The sequence below is a fragment of the Pseudophryne corroboree genome, chromosome 9 (genome assembly GCF_028390025.1).
Source record: "Pseudophryne corroboree isolate aPseCor3 chromosome 9, aPseCor3.hap2, whole genome shotgun sequence".
Lineage (NCBI taxonomy): Eukaryota > Metazoa > Chordata > Amphibia > Anura > Myobatrachidae > Pseudophryne > Pseudophryne corroboree.
In genome coordinates, this window is record NC_086452.1 from 370,310,950 (window position 1) to 370,326,278 (window position 15,329).

At 47.6% G+C, this 15,329-nt stretch overlaps 1 protein-coding gene across 5 annotated transcripts in view; it reads left to right on the forward strand.

Moving 5' to 3' along the window:
- Window positions 1-323: 323 nt before the first annotated feature.
- Window positions 324-15,329, forward strand: part of BOD1 (biorientation of chromosomes in cell division 1) — a 35,955-nt gene continuing 20,949 nt past the window's right edge. For 2 of the 5 annotated variants that reach the window (XM_063940743.1, XM_063940747.1), the window contains exons 1-2: window positions 324-589; window positions 1,692-1,822. In XM_063940743.1, the coding sequence (XP_063796813.1) occupies window positions 1,813-1,822 (10 nt within the window). In that variant the 5' untranslated portion in view covers window positions 324-589; window positions 1,692-1,812. Of the gene's footprint in view, window positions 590-657; window positions 844-1,691; window positions 1,823-15,329 lie in introns of those variants that run through there. The other 3 variants (XM_063940746.1, XM_063940745.1, XM_063940744.1) reach the window with 3 other exon arrangements.

The following is a 15,329-nucleotide window of genomic DNA, read 5'->3' on the forward strand; positions in this document are numbered from 1 at the left end:
ACATACAATGCATCGGGTACTGGCAGGCATTTCTGACCCCAATGTGATTCTTCAACACTGCAGTGCACCGTGCTTACTGTGTGTGTGACTGCGGCGGGATTGAGGGGCACGTGACAGCGCCTGTGCTCAGGTCACGTGAGGGTGCGCGCGCTGACGGCCGGGTATGGTTGATTCTATTTCGGAGTGGGAGAAGGGACCTTCTGACGTATCTAGGGAAGGATACACGTCACCAGGGGGAGGAGCTACGGGCGAACAGGGTACCCGAAAAGTACCCTCGCGGGCTCGCTTCGCTCGCCACCTGATTACTAAAGGTAATAGTTGGTGGCGTGGATAGTAGAGGAACTATCCCACTGGCCTAGCTCCTCCCCCTTGCGTCGTAACTCCTCCCCCTTACGGAAAAGGTCCCTTAGCCCACTTGATTCTAGCATCTACGGCCGCCGGGGGTATAGTGTATGTCCGGAACTGCTCATCCCCAGAACGCAGCCATGGGGCGGAGACTACGATTAGCCCAGCCTCCCCGCACATGGCAATCTCCTGCAGGCAGGAAGAAAGACTGAGCAAGAAGTAGAAACCGCCCGGTGTATTGCAGGTAACCCGTCACTACCCCGGCCCATGCTCAGTTACATCTGTGTGTCCGGCGGCGGCGCACTGTCCTTACCCAATTGCCCCCGCGTCTTCCTCCAATGCAGCTTCAGCAGGTGCCCTCCCGGTGTGCTGCAGGCCCCTCTGCCCACAGAGCCCGACAGTGTAGTTCCAGAGAGAGAGGGCAGCATGGCATCCAGCAGGGGCTAGCCAGCTGCTTATTACACACAGATCTGTACACCCCATTAACCCACCTCAGAGGTGTGTGTGTATGTGTAAACCAAGGTTGCACCTCTGAAGTGCCCAGCTGTTGGTCTTCACACCCTGCCAGCATGCAATATGTAATCCTCACTGTGCACACTGATATGTGATTGTGTAGGTTCTGCTAGAGTAGCCTCCTAGTGATGCCATATTTACAGCTGATGGTCATAGGCTTTTGCGTCGTGTGTATATTGTAGTGTATAGTGCCAATGCTATTACACATCACTGTACAGATATTTAAACAATATACAGACAGTGACCTCTCGCTGGCACCAGCCCCTGACCCAGCAGATGTTACTACTCTTCACCAGTTAACCTGTCAGTATGTTACTTTGCACTGTGAGGATAGGGGCAACCCACATGAATTTGGGGAGTACACACTCCACACCACTAGTGCCCGGGTTGGAATGGCATCCACGTTTCCACCTAATATAATCCCAGTGTGTCCTGAGTATATATGAATGTACTGTATATAACACGACCCCAGGGAGTAGAATGCTGTTGGCGGGGGTGAGCACAACAAAGCTCCTTGCGGGCTCGGTGGCGACTGACCGCCAGTCACATAACTACATCCTATATAACACATGATGGCCATGTGTATTTTGCAAAGACATACTGTTTGCACTTTTTTGTGTTTTTCTAACAAAACAAGGTGTCAGAAAATACTTATGGTGAATTGTTTGTTACCCTGCATCTTTACTGTAATCTCTCAGGGATGAACCCCTTGGTTTGCAAGGCCTGTAGTGTATATCTGTTTAAGCATGCATTTTAGGATTATGAGAATAGATTGTGCCAGTCCCACAGGTTTACCTAAACAGCCTGTTTTTCTTTTTATCTTGCTGATACAGGCAGCCTTAGAGGCCTCTGTTCTGCTGAGGGCTGAGCTGTTGCTTTGACTACCGGTAACTGTCCTTACTGTAGATGTGGAATGACTCCTGACCTAGTGTTCATGGTTGCTGGACGCTGTCCATGGTGGTAGGTAAGACCATATGCTCCTTTCTCTTTCTGTGTAAAACCTAGGCATGCTCTAGATACCTAAAAAGTGTTTTGTGGTCTTTGCATAATTGTCCTGCTGACTAGGACAGTTTATTGTAGCACTTTGTGTATTTGTAATCTTTTGCATTTTATACAGTATATAATTGTGGCTTCACTTTTGCCCACTATTTTTATTGGATCTGTCCTGTGCCATAATAGTTTTTTTAAAAATTTTTACAATTCATTTTACATTCCAGAAAGTTATTGGGCAAATCTGATCATGTCCACTTTACAAGACCTGTTTAATAATATGAGGGGGCGAGCACTGATGTGCTGTTACTAACGGCAACCAATCTGATATACTTAGCTAGGTAAGGCAAAATGTAGTAGCCTGCAACTTGCGGACGGCACCTTTGTTCCAGCGATGTAGTAGCAGGATGTGAGGTAGCAGGTTACTGTTTTAAATCTAGTAGGTACACTGCTGCCTGCAACTCTCAGGCTTTTACATTTGCACCCATGTGTGGTCTGTTTGCACTATTTTATTAAGTAATGATGTCTATATTATATCTGTATAAATGTAAATGACATATCTTTGCATTGACAGCGCTTCGCTATTTGACACGGGCCTCCTTTTTGATTTTAGTTTTGAAAAGGTGCTGATAGATTTAAAGCTGTCCTAACTCTGCTTTTAAATGTCAGCATTGAAACAAAGCTGTTGAGTATTTGTGTGCTACATTAAAAAATCGTCAGCACTTACCTGCATAGTTGGTCCATGTGCGGATATGCCTCCATCGGCTGGAGTTTTAGAAGTTGGCTGCACTCCACCTGTGCGTGTAGTGCTAAAGGCAGGTCTTTGTCGGTATCTAGAGTTGGATAGATGGATAACTGCGTAGTGCAACCTAGTTGTTTGGGCGCCCGTGCCCATCGTGCCCAAACAGACAGGGTTTGGCCGCGTAAAACGGCTAAATCCGTCTAAACTCCTGCTTTGGGAGTCCAAACGCCCATTTGTACACCCAAAGTGCTGGGTTTGGACCCTTTTTTTTTTTTTCTTTCTCGTACCTCAGGAAGCTGTGAGAGAAAATGTGTCCTCTGTGGCCGCCCGAATGGCAGAAGAACTGAATTGCTGCCATTGGGCGCCCTCTAATGGTAGTAGCAACAAAAAACATTAGAATCTGCCCCATTGACTTGTTTTTGCAGTCTTGTACCCCTTATCCACTACAACATGGGAAATTGCTGGGTCTATCAACCTCCGCTCCGTGGGAGAAAAATAACCAGTGCTGATATTGAGGCGGCTTCCAGAATCGGCCAGATTGTAGGGAGCAGGACCACTTTCATCGGGCCAGCTCAGCTGCAGCTTGGTGCGGTGCTAAGCTTGGGCTCCCAAAATGAGTCTTTCATCATGTCTTTTCCGTCTGCTAAGAGCACAGCAGTGTCCTCTGTCAGTGAATCCAGGCTGCAACTAATTTATTGTGATTTACTGCCAGTCTGTATTGCTAGTCTGAATCCTCTGTCAGCTTTTTAGTCCTAATGTGTATTATTCTGACTTACTGCTGTACCACAGGTACCAATCATCATTGCATAATCTTGATGATCTTATTGCATCTGTTGTTGAATGTTTATGCATTGTTTATTGACGTGATTGTGTTATCTAATGGTCTGATCAGTCTTCAATACAATGACAGAGCATGGCTGGGGTCGCAGTGAGATGACTTAATGACAATGCCCCTTGCTGACAGTTGATTTTCAGTTAATTAAGGCCGCAATCTGTTAACTACATTTGGTTAAATGTTCGTGCATTTTATTAATAGCATTTAGGACAATTCTGTTCACTTTCTCCGATTCACCAGCCAAATGTTTGTCTTGTCTCTGCGTTCGCACTAACCTATAATGAGTGTAGCTAATTTGCAGCAGTATTTGGAGATATACATCTGAATGGGCTTCGGTGGTTGCTTCACAAAAGCTTTAGTCACGTGGCGTCATTGTCGATTCCTGTATCGAGGATAGCTGATGGGATTACGTGCTTGTCTTGAAAGCTTTTCCAGCCTTGCTCAGACAGAAGAGAGAGCGTGTGACGTGTAGTAACAGGTGCAGGTTGCTTTCTGGCCTGAAGAGCTGGCTTTTCCTGATGCTGTTCCTCCGATGTGTAAGTGTCCTACTTTAAAACAAAAGTGACATATTTATTATAAATATATCATACAATCTCCATATCTGTGGGTTTTCAGATGTTGTAGAACAGGCTGGGTATTTTATAAAGGGGTCAATGCTGCACCTATCGTAGCTCCAAACTCGCAGATTTATGCTTGCAGCCACATAGGGCTGCGCACTGTGGTATAAGAGATGGGTGGTGAGCTTAGGAGACAATGGCGGCGTTTTCATGATATGGCAACCGCAATTATCCCTGCTCGTTCCAAATTAAATCTACTCCAAAGAGTGCAGTTATGAACAAAGCTTGTAGCATTGTAAGTAGTTCTTCCTGGGGAAAAATAAATACTACAGTTTATAAACACCGACATCATAATTGGGTGTTTAAATATCCAGCTACAATAGTTCTTGGATTGCCTATCTGGCTCCTAAATAAACATTTTGTTCCAGCAATGATATGCAAAGAAAGTTTAAAAAAAAATCTAAAAAATCTGCATATACTGTACAAGGTGAACGAGAATGTTTTGCTACCTAATTACTATTTATGCATATTTTGTTTTAAATTATTTGTACAGTGTGTATTTGTATACAGTAGTCTTGTTTTCATCTTTAAATGAACAGATGTATGTCTGAAATCTTTAAAGAATTGCGTTCTGTGCGGTAAAATATCTAATTATGGAAAATTATATGTTGTAAGAGGCACCACAGGTTGTTTTACTCCTTCCATTGTTACATAGCATTGAACGACTGTTTATAAAATGACCCAGACTAGTGAAATTGCATGTGTTCTGTGATGATGGATCTTGGGCAAATTACCCTCTTAAAGCACTGCTGTACTGATGTTACACGTGAAATTAAACACATGTACAACACTATGCATCTATATAGGGAGCAGGCTATAATTATGCCCATTTGCCACTGCAAAATTCCTGTGCGGACATCATGGCGACAGTAACGTATACAGAGTGGTTTATTTTTTACTGTTTAAGCTATGCTCACATAATGAAAAAGAAACTATTGTGTGGCCTTTAAAATCACAGCCTGCCTGAATTATTAATTATTTATATTTTTGCCTGGCTTCTAAAATGTGGCTTGTACATTGTCTTTGGAAATGGATCAAGGTCTGTTCATTAGGCCAGATCTCTTAGCTGGAGATAAGAGGATCACAACAGGAGTTTTATCTGGTAGTGAGCTGCTGACAAATCCGAGTGTTAGTCACCGTTCCATCACGATCTTTCACGTGACTTTTCATCTTGTATGATGAATAGAGGATAATGGGGGAGAGTTAGCAAACCTTAGAAAGAGATAAAGTACCAACCAATCAGCTCCTGTCATTTTTCAAACAGCCTGTAAGCTGACAGGTAAGAGCTGATTGGTTAGTACTTTATTTATTTCCATTTTTCTCTCTCCAAGCTTTGATAAATCTCCCCCATTATCTGTTGTAATGCAGGTCCCAGGTCTGTTTTGACTGCCAGAACCAGCCACTCACACATCGTTATCTTTTTGTTAATGTTTGTTCCCAAGCAATTGACACTCCCAAAGGATTAAGTAGCACATGCACGAACTATTATTGTAATGCTGTAATGAGTATAAAGTTGTCAATAACTCATAGACCTTTTATCCATTTTTACCACAGGCAACATAGACAGGGAAATGTTACTTTTTATAGCGTCCCTTTTTCTTTTCTTTTTTTTCCCTCCTCTTTTTATCTTTTTAACATGGTCACAATATATCTGGTTAAAAGTCCATATTCTGCTAAGAGAGAATATTGCGGCATATTTGTAGAAAGTCTTAAGTTCTGACTCTGTTTTCAGAACTGTAGCCTGAATATCTGGTGGGCAGCAGTGTTCCTGAGGGGTGAACGTGTAGGGAATGTAGTCAGAAGGATGACGGTCACTGTGTCGGCACTGACCATATCGACACCACAATGCTGGCAGTATGCTGAGACAGTTCTAATGCTACTTACAGCATTTCTCTGACGTCCTAAGTGGATGCTGGGGACTCCGTCAGGACCATGGGGAATAGCGGCTCCGCAGGAGACAGGGCACAAAAGTAAAAGCTTTAGGATCAGGTGGTGTGCACTGGCTCCTCCCCCTATGACCCTCCTCCAAGCCTCAGTTAGGTTTTTGTGCCTGGCCGAGAAGGGTGCAATCTAGGTGGCTCTCCTAAAGAGCTGCTTAGAGTAAAAGTTTTATTAGGTTTTTTTATTTTCAGTGAGTCCTGCTGGCAACAGGCTCACTGCAACGAGGGACTTAGGGGAGAAGAAGTGAACTCACCTGCGTGCAGGATGGATTGGCTTCTTAGGCTACTGGACACTAGCTCCAGAGGGACGATCACAGGTACAGCCTGGATGGGTCACCGGAGCCGCGCCGCCGACCCCCTTGCAGATGCTGAAGAGAGAAGAGGTCCAGAAATCGGCGGCTGAAGACTTCTCAGTCTTCATGAGGTAGCGCACAGCACTGCAGCTGTGCGCCATTGCTCTCAGCACACTTCACACCAACGGTCACTGAGGGTGCAGGGCGCTGGGGGGGGCGCCCTGGGCAGCAATGAAAGTACCTATACTGGCTAAAAATACATCACATATAGCCTCTGGGGCTATATGGATGTATTTAACCCCTGCCAGGTTGTCAGAAAAACGGGAGAAGAAACCCGCCGAAAAGGGGGCGGAGCCTATTCTCCTCAGCACACAGCGCCATTTTCCCTCACAGAACTGCTGGTGGGAAGGCTCCCAGGCTCTCCACTGCACTACAGAAACAGGGTTAAAACAGAGAGGGGGGGCACTTATTTGGCGATATGATTATATATATTAAGATGCTATAAGGGGAAAACACTTATATAAAGGTTGTCCCTGTATAATTATAGCGTTTTGGTGTGTGCTGGCAAACTCTCCCTCTGTCTCCCCAAAGGGCTAGTGGGGTCCTGTCCTCTATCGGAGCATTCCCTGTGTGTGTGCTGGGTGTCGGTACGTGTGTGTCGACATGTATGAGGACGATGTTGGTGAGGAGGCGGAGCAATTGCCTGTAATGGTGATGTCACTCTCTAGGGAGTCGACACTGGAATGGATGGCGTATTTAGGGAATTACGTGATAATGTCAACACGCTTCAAGGTCGGTTGACGACATGAGACGGCCGGCAAACAAATTAGTACCTGTCCAGGCGTCTCAAACACCGTCAGGGGCTTTAAAACGCCCATTTACCTCAGTCGGTCGACACAGACACAGACAGGGACACTGACTCCAGTGTCGACGGTGAAGAAACAAACGTATTTTCCTTTAGGGCCACACGTTACATGTTAAGGGCAATGAAGGAGGTGTTACATATTTCTGATACTACAAGTACCACAAAAAAGGGTATTATGTGGGGTGTGAAAAAACTACCTGTAGTTTTTCCTGAATCAGATAAATTAAATGAAGTGTGTGATGATGCGTGGGTTTCCCCCGATAGAAAATTATTGGCGGTATACCCTTTCCCGCCAGAAGTTATGGCGCGTTGGGAAACACCCCTTAGGGTGGATAAGGCGCTCACACGCTTATCAAAACAAGTGGCGTTACCGTCTCCAGATACGGCCGCCCTCAAGGAGCCAACTGATAGGAGGCTGGAAAATATCCTAAAAAGTATATACACACATACTGGTGTTATACTGCGACCAGCGATCGCCTCAGCCTGGATGGGCAGCGCTGGGGTGGCTTGGTCGGATTCCCTGACTGAAAATATTGATACCCTTGACAGGGACAGTATTTTATTGACTATAGAGCATTTAAAGGATGCATTTCTATATATGCGAGATGCACAGAGGGATATTTGCACTCTGGCATCAAGAGTAAGTGCGATGTCCATATCTACCAGAAGATGTTTATGGACACGACAGTGGTCAGGTGATGCAGATTCCAAACGGCACATGGAAGTATTGCCGTATAAAGGGGAGGAGTTATTTGGGGTCGGTCCATCGGACCTGGTGGCCACGGCAACAGCTGGAAAATCCACCTTTCTCTGACGTCCTAAGTGGATGCTGGGGACTCCGTCAGGACCATGGGGATTAGCGGCTCCGCAGGAGACAGGGCACAAAAGTAAAAGCTTTTAGGATCAGGTGGTGTGCACTGGCTCCTCCCCCTATGACCCTCCTCCAAGCCTCGGTTAGATTTTTGTGCCCGGCCGAGAAGGGTGCAATCTAGGTGGCTCTCCTAAAGAGCTGCTTAGAGTAAAAGTTTTGTTAGGTTTTTTATTTTCAGTGAGTCCTGCTGGCAACAGGCTCACTGCATCGAGGGACTTAGGGGAGAGAAGTGAACTCACCTGCGTGCAGGATGGATTGGCTTCTTAGGCTACTGGACACCATTAGCTCCAGAGGGAGTCGGAACACAGGTCTCACCCTGGGGTTCGTCCCGGAGCCGCGCCGCCGACCCCCTTGCAGATGCCAAAAAATGAAGAGGTCCAGAAACCGGCGGCAGAAGACTTTTCAGTCTTCATAAGGTAGCGCACAGCACTGCAGCTGTGCGCCATTGTTGTCAGCACACTTCATAGCAGCGGTCACTGAGGGTGCAGGGCGCTGGGGGGGGCGCCCTGGGCAGCAATGATAGTACCTTATTCTGGCTAAAAATACATCACATATAGCCCCTGGGGGCTATATGGATGTATTTAACCCCTGCCAGGTCTCAGAAAAACGGGAGAAGCCCGCCGAAAAGGGGGCGGGGCCTATTCTCCTCAGCACACAGCGCCATTTTCCCTCACAGAAATGCTGGTGGGAAGGCTCCCAGGCTCTCCCCTGCACTGCACTACAGAAACAGGGTTAAAACAGAGAGGGGGGGCACTTATTTGGCGATATGACTATATATATTAAAATGCTATAAGGGAAAAACACTTATATAAAGGTTGTCCCTGTATAATTATAGCGTTTTTGGTGTGTGCTGGCAAACTCTCCCTCTGTCTCCCCAAAGGGCTAGTGGGGTCCTGTCCTCTATCAGAGCATTCCCTGTGTGTGTGCTGTGTGTCGGTACGTGTGTGTCGACATGTATGAGGACGATGTTGGTGAGGAGGCGGAGCAATTGCCTGTAATGGTGATGTCACTCTCTAGGGAGTCGACACCGGAATGGATGGCTTATTCAAGGAATTACGTGATAACGTCAACAGAGACGGCCGGCAAACAAAATAGTACCTGTCCAGGCGTCTCAAACACCGTCAGGGGCTTTAAAACGCCCATTTACCTCAGTCGGTCGACACAGACACGGACACTGATTTCAGTGTCGACGGTGAAGAAACAAACGTATTTTCCTTTAGGGCCACACGTTACTTGTTAAGGGCAATGAAGGAGGTGTTACATATTTCTGATACTACAAGTACCACAAAAAAGGGTATTATGTGGGGTGTGAAAAAACTACCTGTAGTTTTTCCTGAATCAGATAAATTAAATGAAGTGTGTGATGATGCGTGGGTTTCCCCCGATAGAAAATTATTGGCGGTATACCCTTTCCCGCCAGAAGTTAGGGCGCGTTGGGAAACACCCCTTAGGGTGGATAAGGCGCTCACACGCTTATCAAAACAAGTGGCGGTACCGTCTCCAGATAGGGCCGTCCTCAAGGAAAATATCCTAAGAAGTATATACACACATACTGGTGTTATACTGCGACCAGCGATCGCCTCAGCCTGGATGTGCAGAGCTGGGGTGGCTTGGTCGGATTCCCTGACTAAAAATATTGATACCCTTGACAGGGACAGTATTTTATTGACTATAGAGCATTTAAAGGATGCATTTCTATATATGCGAGATGCACAGAGGGATATTTGCACTCTGGCATCAAGAGTAAGTGCGATGTCCATATCTGCCAGAAGATGTTTATGGACACGACAGTGGTCAGGTGATGCAGATTCCAAACGGCACAAAGAAGTATTGCCGTATAAAGGGGAGGAGTTATTTGGGGTCGGTCCATCGGACCTGGTGGCCACGGCAACTGCTGGAAAATCCACCGTTTCTACCCTAAGTCACATCTCTGCAGAAAAAGACACCGTCTTTTCAGCCTCAGTCCTTTCGTCCCCATAAGAGTCATATCTGCCCAGGGATAGAGGAAAGGGAAGAAGACTGCAGCAGGCAGCCCATTCCCAGGAACAGAAGCCCTCCACCGCTTCTGCCAAGTTTCTCAGCATGACGCTGGGGCCGTACAGGACCCCTGGATCCTACAAGTAGTATCCCAGGGGTACAGATTGGAAAGTCGAGACGTTTCCCCCTCGCAGGTTCCTGAAGTCTGCTTTACCAACGTCTCCCTCCGACAGGGAGGCAGTATTGGAAATAATTCACAAGCTGTATTCCCAGCAGGTGATAATCAAAGTACCCCTCCTACAACAAGGAAAGGGGTATTATTCCACACTATGTTGTGGTACTGAAGCCAGAAGGCTCGGTGAGACCTATTCTAAATCTGAAATATTTGAACACTTACAAAGGTTCAAATCAAGATGGAGTCACTCAGAGCAGTGATAGCGAACCAGGAAGAAGGGGACTATAGGGTGTCCCGGGACATCAGGGATACTTACCTCCATGTCCCAATTTGCCCTTCTCACCAAGGGTATCTCAGGTTCGTGGTACAGAACTGTCACTATCAGTTTCAGATGCTTCCGTTTGGATTGTCCACGGCACCCCGGGTCTTTACCAAGGTAATGGCCGAAATGATGATTCTTCTTCAAAGAAAATGGACGACCTCCTGATAAGAGCAAGGTCCAGAGAACAGTTGGAGGTCGGAGTAGCACTATCTCAAGTAGTTCTACGACAGCACGGGTGGATTCTAAATATTCCAAAACCGCAGTTGTTTCCGACGACACATCGGCTGTTCCTAGGGATGATTCTGGACACAGTCCAGAAAAGAGTGTTTCTCCCGGAGAAGAAAGCCAGGGAGTTATCCGAGCTAGTCAGGAACCTCCTAAAACCAGGAAAAGTGTCAGTGCATCATTGCACAAGGGTCCTGGGAAAAATGGTGGCTTCTTACGAAGCGATTCCATTCGGCAGATTTCACGCAAGAACTTTTCAGTGGGATCTGCTGGAAAAATGGTCCGGATCGCATCTTCAGATGCATCAGCGGATAACCCTGTCTCCAAGGACAAGGGTGTTTCTTCTGCGGTGGCTGCAAAGTACTCATCTACTAATGGGCCGCAGATTCGGCATTCAGGACTGGGTCCTGGTGACCAGGGATGCCAGCCTGAGAGGCTGGGGAGCAGTCACACAGGGAAAAAATTTCCAGGGAGTGTGATCAAGTCTGGAGAATTATCTCCACATAAATATACTGGAGCTAAGGACAAGTTACAATGCTCTAAGCTTAGCAAGACCTCTGCTTTAAGGTCAGCCGGTATTGATCCAGTGGGACAACATCACGGCAGTCGCCCACGTAAACAGACAGGGCGGCACAAGAAGCAGAAGGGCAATAGCAGAAACTGCAAGGATTCTTCGCTGGGCGGAAAATCAGGTGATAGCACTGTCAGCAGTGTTCATTCCGACGCCCGGGAGAGTGGGGACTTCATCGGGAAGTCTTCCACATGATTGTGAACCATTGGGAAAGACCAAAGGTGGACATGATGGCGTCCCGCCTGAACAAAAAACTGGACAGGTATTGCGCCAGGTCAAGACCCTCAGGCAATAGCTGTGGACGCTCTGGTAACACCGTGGGTGTACCAGTCAGTGTATGTGTTCCCTCCTCTGCCTCTCATACACAAGGTACTGAGAATTATAAGACGGAGAGGAGTAAGAACTATACTCGTGGCTCTGGATTGGCCAAGAAGGACTTGGTACCCGGAACTTCAAGAGATGCTCACAGAGGACTCATGGCCTCTGCCGCTAAGAAGGGACCTGCTTCAGCAGGGACCCTGTCTGTTCCAAGACTTACCGCGGCTGCGTTTGACGGCATGGCGGTTGAACGCCGGATCCTGAAGGAAAAAGGCATTCCGGAGGAAGTCATTCCTATCCTGATCAAAGCCAGGAAGGAGGGGACCGCACAACATTATCACCGTATTTGGCGAAAAATTGTTGCGTGGTGTGAGGCCAGGAGGGCCCCCACGGAGGAATTTTAACTCGGTCGATTCCTGCATTTCCTGAAGACAGGAGTGTCTATGGGCCTCAAATTGGGGTCCATTAAGGTTCAGATTTCGGCCCTGTCGATTTTCTTCCAGAAAGAATTGGCTTCAGTTCCTGAAGTCCAGACGTTTGTTAAGGGAGTATTGCATATACAGCCCCTTTTGTGCCTCCAGTGGCACCGTGGGATCTCAACGTAGTGTTGGGATTCCTCAAATCACATTGGTTTGAACCGCTCAAATCTGTGGATTTTAAATATCTCACATGGAAAGTGACCATGCGGTTGGCCCTGGCCTCGGCCAGGCGAGTGTCAGAATTGGTGGCTTTGTCTTACAAAAGCCCATATCTGATTTTCCATTCGGACAGGGCAGAACTGCGGACTCGTCCCCAGTTTCTTCCTAAGGTGGTGTCAGCGTTTCACCTGAACCAACCTATTGTGGTACCTGCGGATACTAGGGACTTGGAGGACTCCAAGTTGCTAGACGTTGTCAGGGCCCTGAAAATATATGTTCCAGGACGGCTGGAGTCAGAAAGTCTGACTCGCTGTTTATACTTTATGCACCCAACAAGCTGGGTGCTCCTGCTTCTAAGCAGACGATTGCTCGTTGAATTTGTAGTACAATTCAGCTCGCACATTCTGTGGCAGGCCTGCCACAGCCAAAATCTGTAAATGCCCAATCCACAAGGAAGGTGGGCTCATCTTGGGCGGCTGCCCGAGGGGTCTCGGCTTTACAACTTTGCCGAGCTGCTACTTGGTCAGGGGCAAACACGTTTGCAAAATTCTACAAATTTGATACCCTGGCTGAGGAGGACCTGGAGTTCTCTCGTTCGGTGCTGCAGAGTCATCCGCACTCTCCCGCCCGTTTGGGAGCTTTGGTATAATCCCCATGGTCCTGACGGAGTCCCCAGCATCCACTTAGGACGTCAGAGAAAATAAGAATTTACTTACCGATAATTCTATTTCTCGTAGTCCGTAGTGGATGCTGGGCGCCCATCCCAAGTGCGGATTGTCTGCAATACTTGTACATAGTTATTGTTACAAAAATCGGGTTATTATTGTTGTGAGCCATCTTTTCAGAGGCTCCGCTGTTATCATGCTGTTAACTGGGTTCAGATCACAGGTTGTACAGTGTGATTGGTGTGGCTGGTATGAGTCTTACCCGGGATTCAAAATCCTTCCTTATTGTGTACGCTCGTCTGGGCACAGTATCCTAACTGAGGCTTGGAGGAGGGTCATAGGGGGAGGAGCCAGTGCACACCACCTGATCCTAAAAGCTTTTACTTTTGTGCCCTGTCTCCTGCGGAGCCGCTAATCCCCATGGTCCTGACGGAGTCCCCAGCATCCACTACGGACTACGAAAAATAGAATTATCGGTAAGTAAATTCTTATTTTTTTACCCCAAGTCACATCTCAGCAGAAAAAGACATCGTCTTTTCAGCCTCAGTCCTTTCGTCCCCATAAGGGCAAGCGGGCAAAAGGCCAGTCATATCTGCCCAGGGATAGAGGAAAGGGAAGAAGACTGCAGCAGGCAGCCCATTCCCAGGAACAGAAGCCCTCCACCGCTTCTGCCAAGTCCTCAGCATGACGCTGGGGCCGTACAAACAGGTGCGGTGGGGGGTCGTCTCAAGAGTTTCAGCACGCAGTGGGCTCACTCGCAAGTGGACCCCTGGATCCTACAAGTAGTATCCCAGGGGTACAGATTGGAAATTCGAGACGTCTCCCCCTCGCAGGTTCCTGAAGTTTGCTTTACCAACGTCTCCCTCCGACAGGGAGGCAGTATTGGAAACAATTCACAAGCTGTATTCCCAGCAGGTGATAATCAAAGTACCCCTCCTACAACAAGGAAAGGGGTATTATTCCACACTATATTGTGGTACTGAAGCCAGACGGCTCGGTGAGACCTATTCTAAATCTGAAATATTTGAACACTTACATACAAAGGTTCAAATCAAGATGGAGTCACTCAGAGCAGTGATAGCGAACCAGGAAGAAGGGGACTATATGGTGTCCCTGGACATCAGGGATGCTTACCTCCATGTCCCAATTTGCCCTTCTCACCAAGGGTACCTCAGGTTCGTGGTACAGAACTGTCACTATCAGTTTCAGACGCTGCCGTTTGGATTGTCCACGGCACCCCGGGTCTTTACCAAGGTAATGGCCGAAATGATGATTCTTCTTCAAAGAAAATGGACGATCGCCTGATAAGGGCAAGGTCCAGAGAACAGTTGGAGGTCGGAGTAGCACTATCTCAAGTAGTTCTACGACAGCACGGGTGGATTCTAAATATTCCAAAATCGCAGCTGTTTCCGACGACACGTCTGCTGTTCCTAGGGATGATTCTGGACACAGTCCAGAAAAGGGTGTTTCTCCCGGAGAAGAAAGCCAGGGAGTTATCCGAGCTAGTCAGGAACCTCCTAAAACCAGGAAAAGTGTCAGTGCATCATTGCACAAGGGTCCTGGGAAAAATGGTGGCTTCTTACGAAGCGATTCCATTCGGCAGATTTCACGCAAGAACTTTTCAGTGGGATCTGCTGGAAAAATGGTCCGGATCGCATCTTCAGATGCATCAGCGGATAACCCTGTCTCCAAGGACAAGGGTGTTTCTTCTGCGGTGGCTGCAGAGTGCTCATCTACTAAAGGGCCGCAGATTCGGCATTCAGGACTGGGTCCTGGTAACCACGGATGCCAGCCTGAGAGGCTGGGGAGCAGTCACACAGGAAAAAAATTTTTTCCAGGGAGTGTGATCAAGTCTGGAGACTTCTCTCCACATAAATATACTGGAGCTAAGGACAATTTACAATGCTCTAAGCTTAGCAAGACCTCTGCTTCAAGGTCAGCCGGTATTGATCCAGTGGGACAACATCACGGCAGTCGCCCACGTAAACAGACAGGGCGGCACAAGAAGCAGGAGGGCAATGGCAGAAACTGCAAGGATTCTTCGCTGGGCGGAAAATCATGTGATAGCACTGTCAGCAGTGTTCATTCCGGGAGTGGACAACTGGGAAGCAAACTTCCTCAGCAGGCACGACCTCCACCCGGGAGAGTGGGGACTTCATCGGGAAGTCTTCCACATGATTGTGAACCGTTGGGAAAGACCAAAGGTGGACATGATGGCGTCCCGCCTGAACAAAAAACTGGACAGGTATTGCGCCAGGTCAAGAGACCCTCAGGCAATAGCTGTGGACGTTCTGGTAACACCGTGGGTGTACCAGTCGGTGTATGTGTTCCCTCCTCTGCTTCTCATACCCAAGGTACTGAGAATTATAAGACGTAGAGGAGTAAGAACTATACTCGTGGCTCCGGATTGGCCAAGAAGGACTTGGT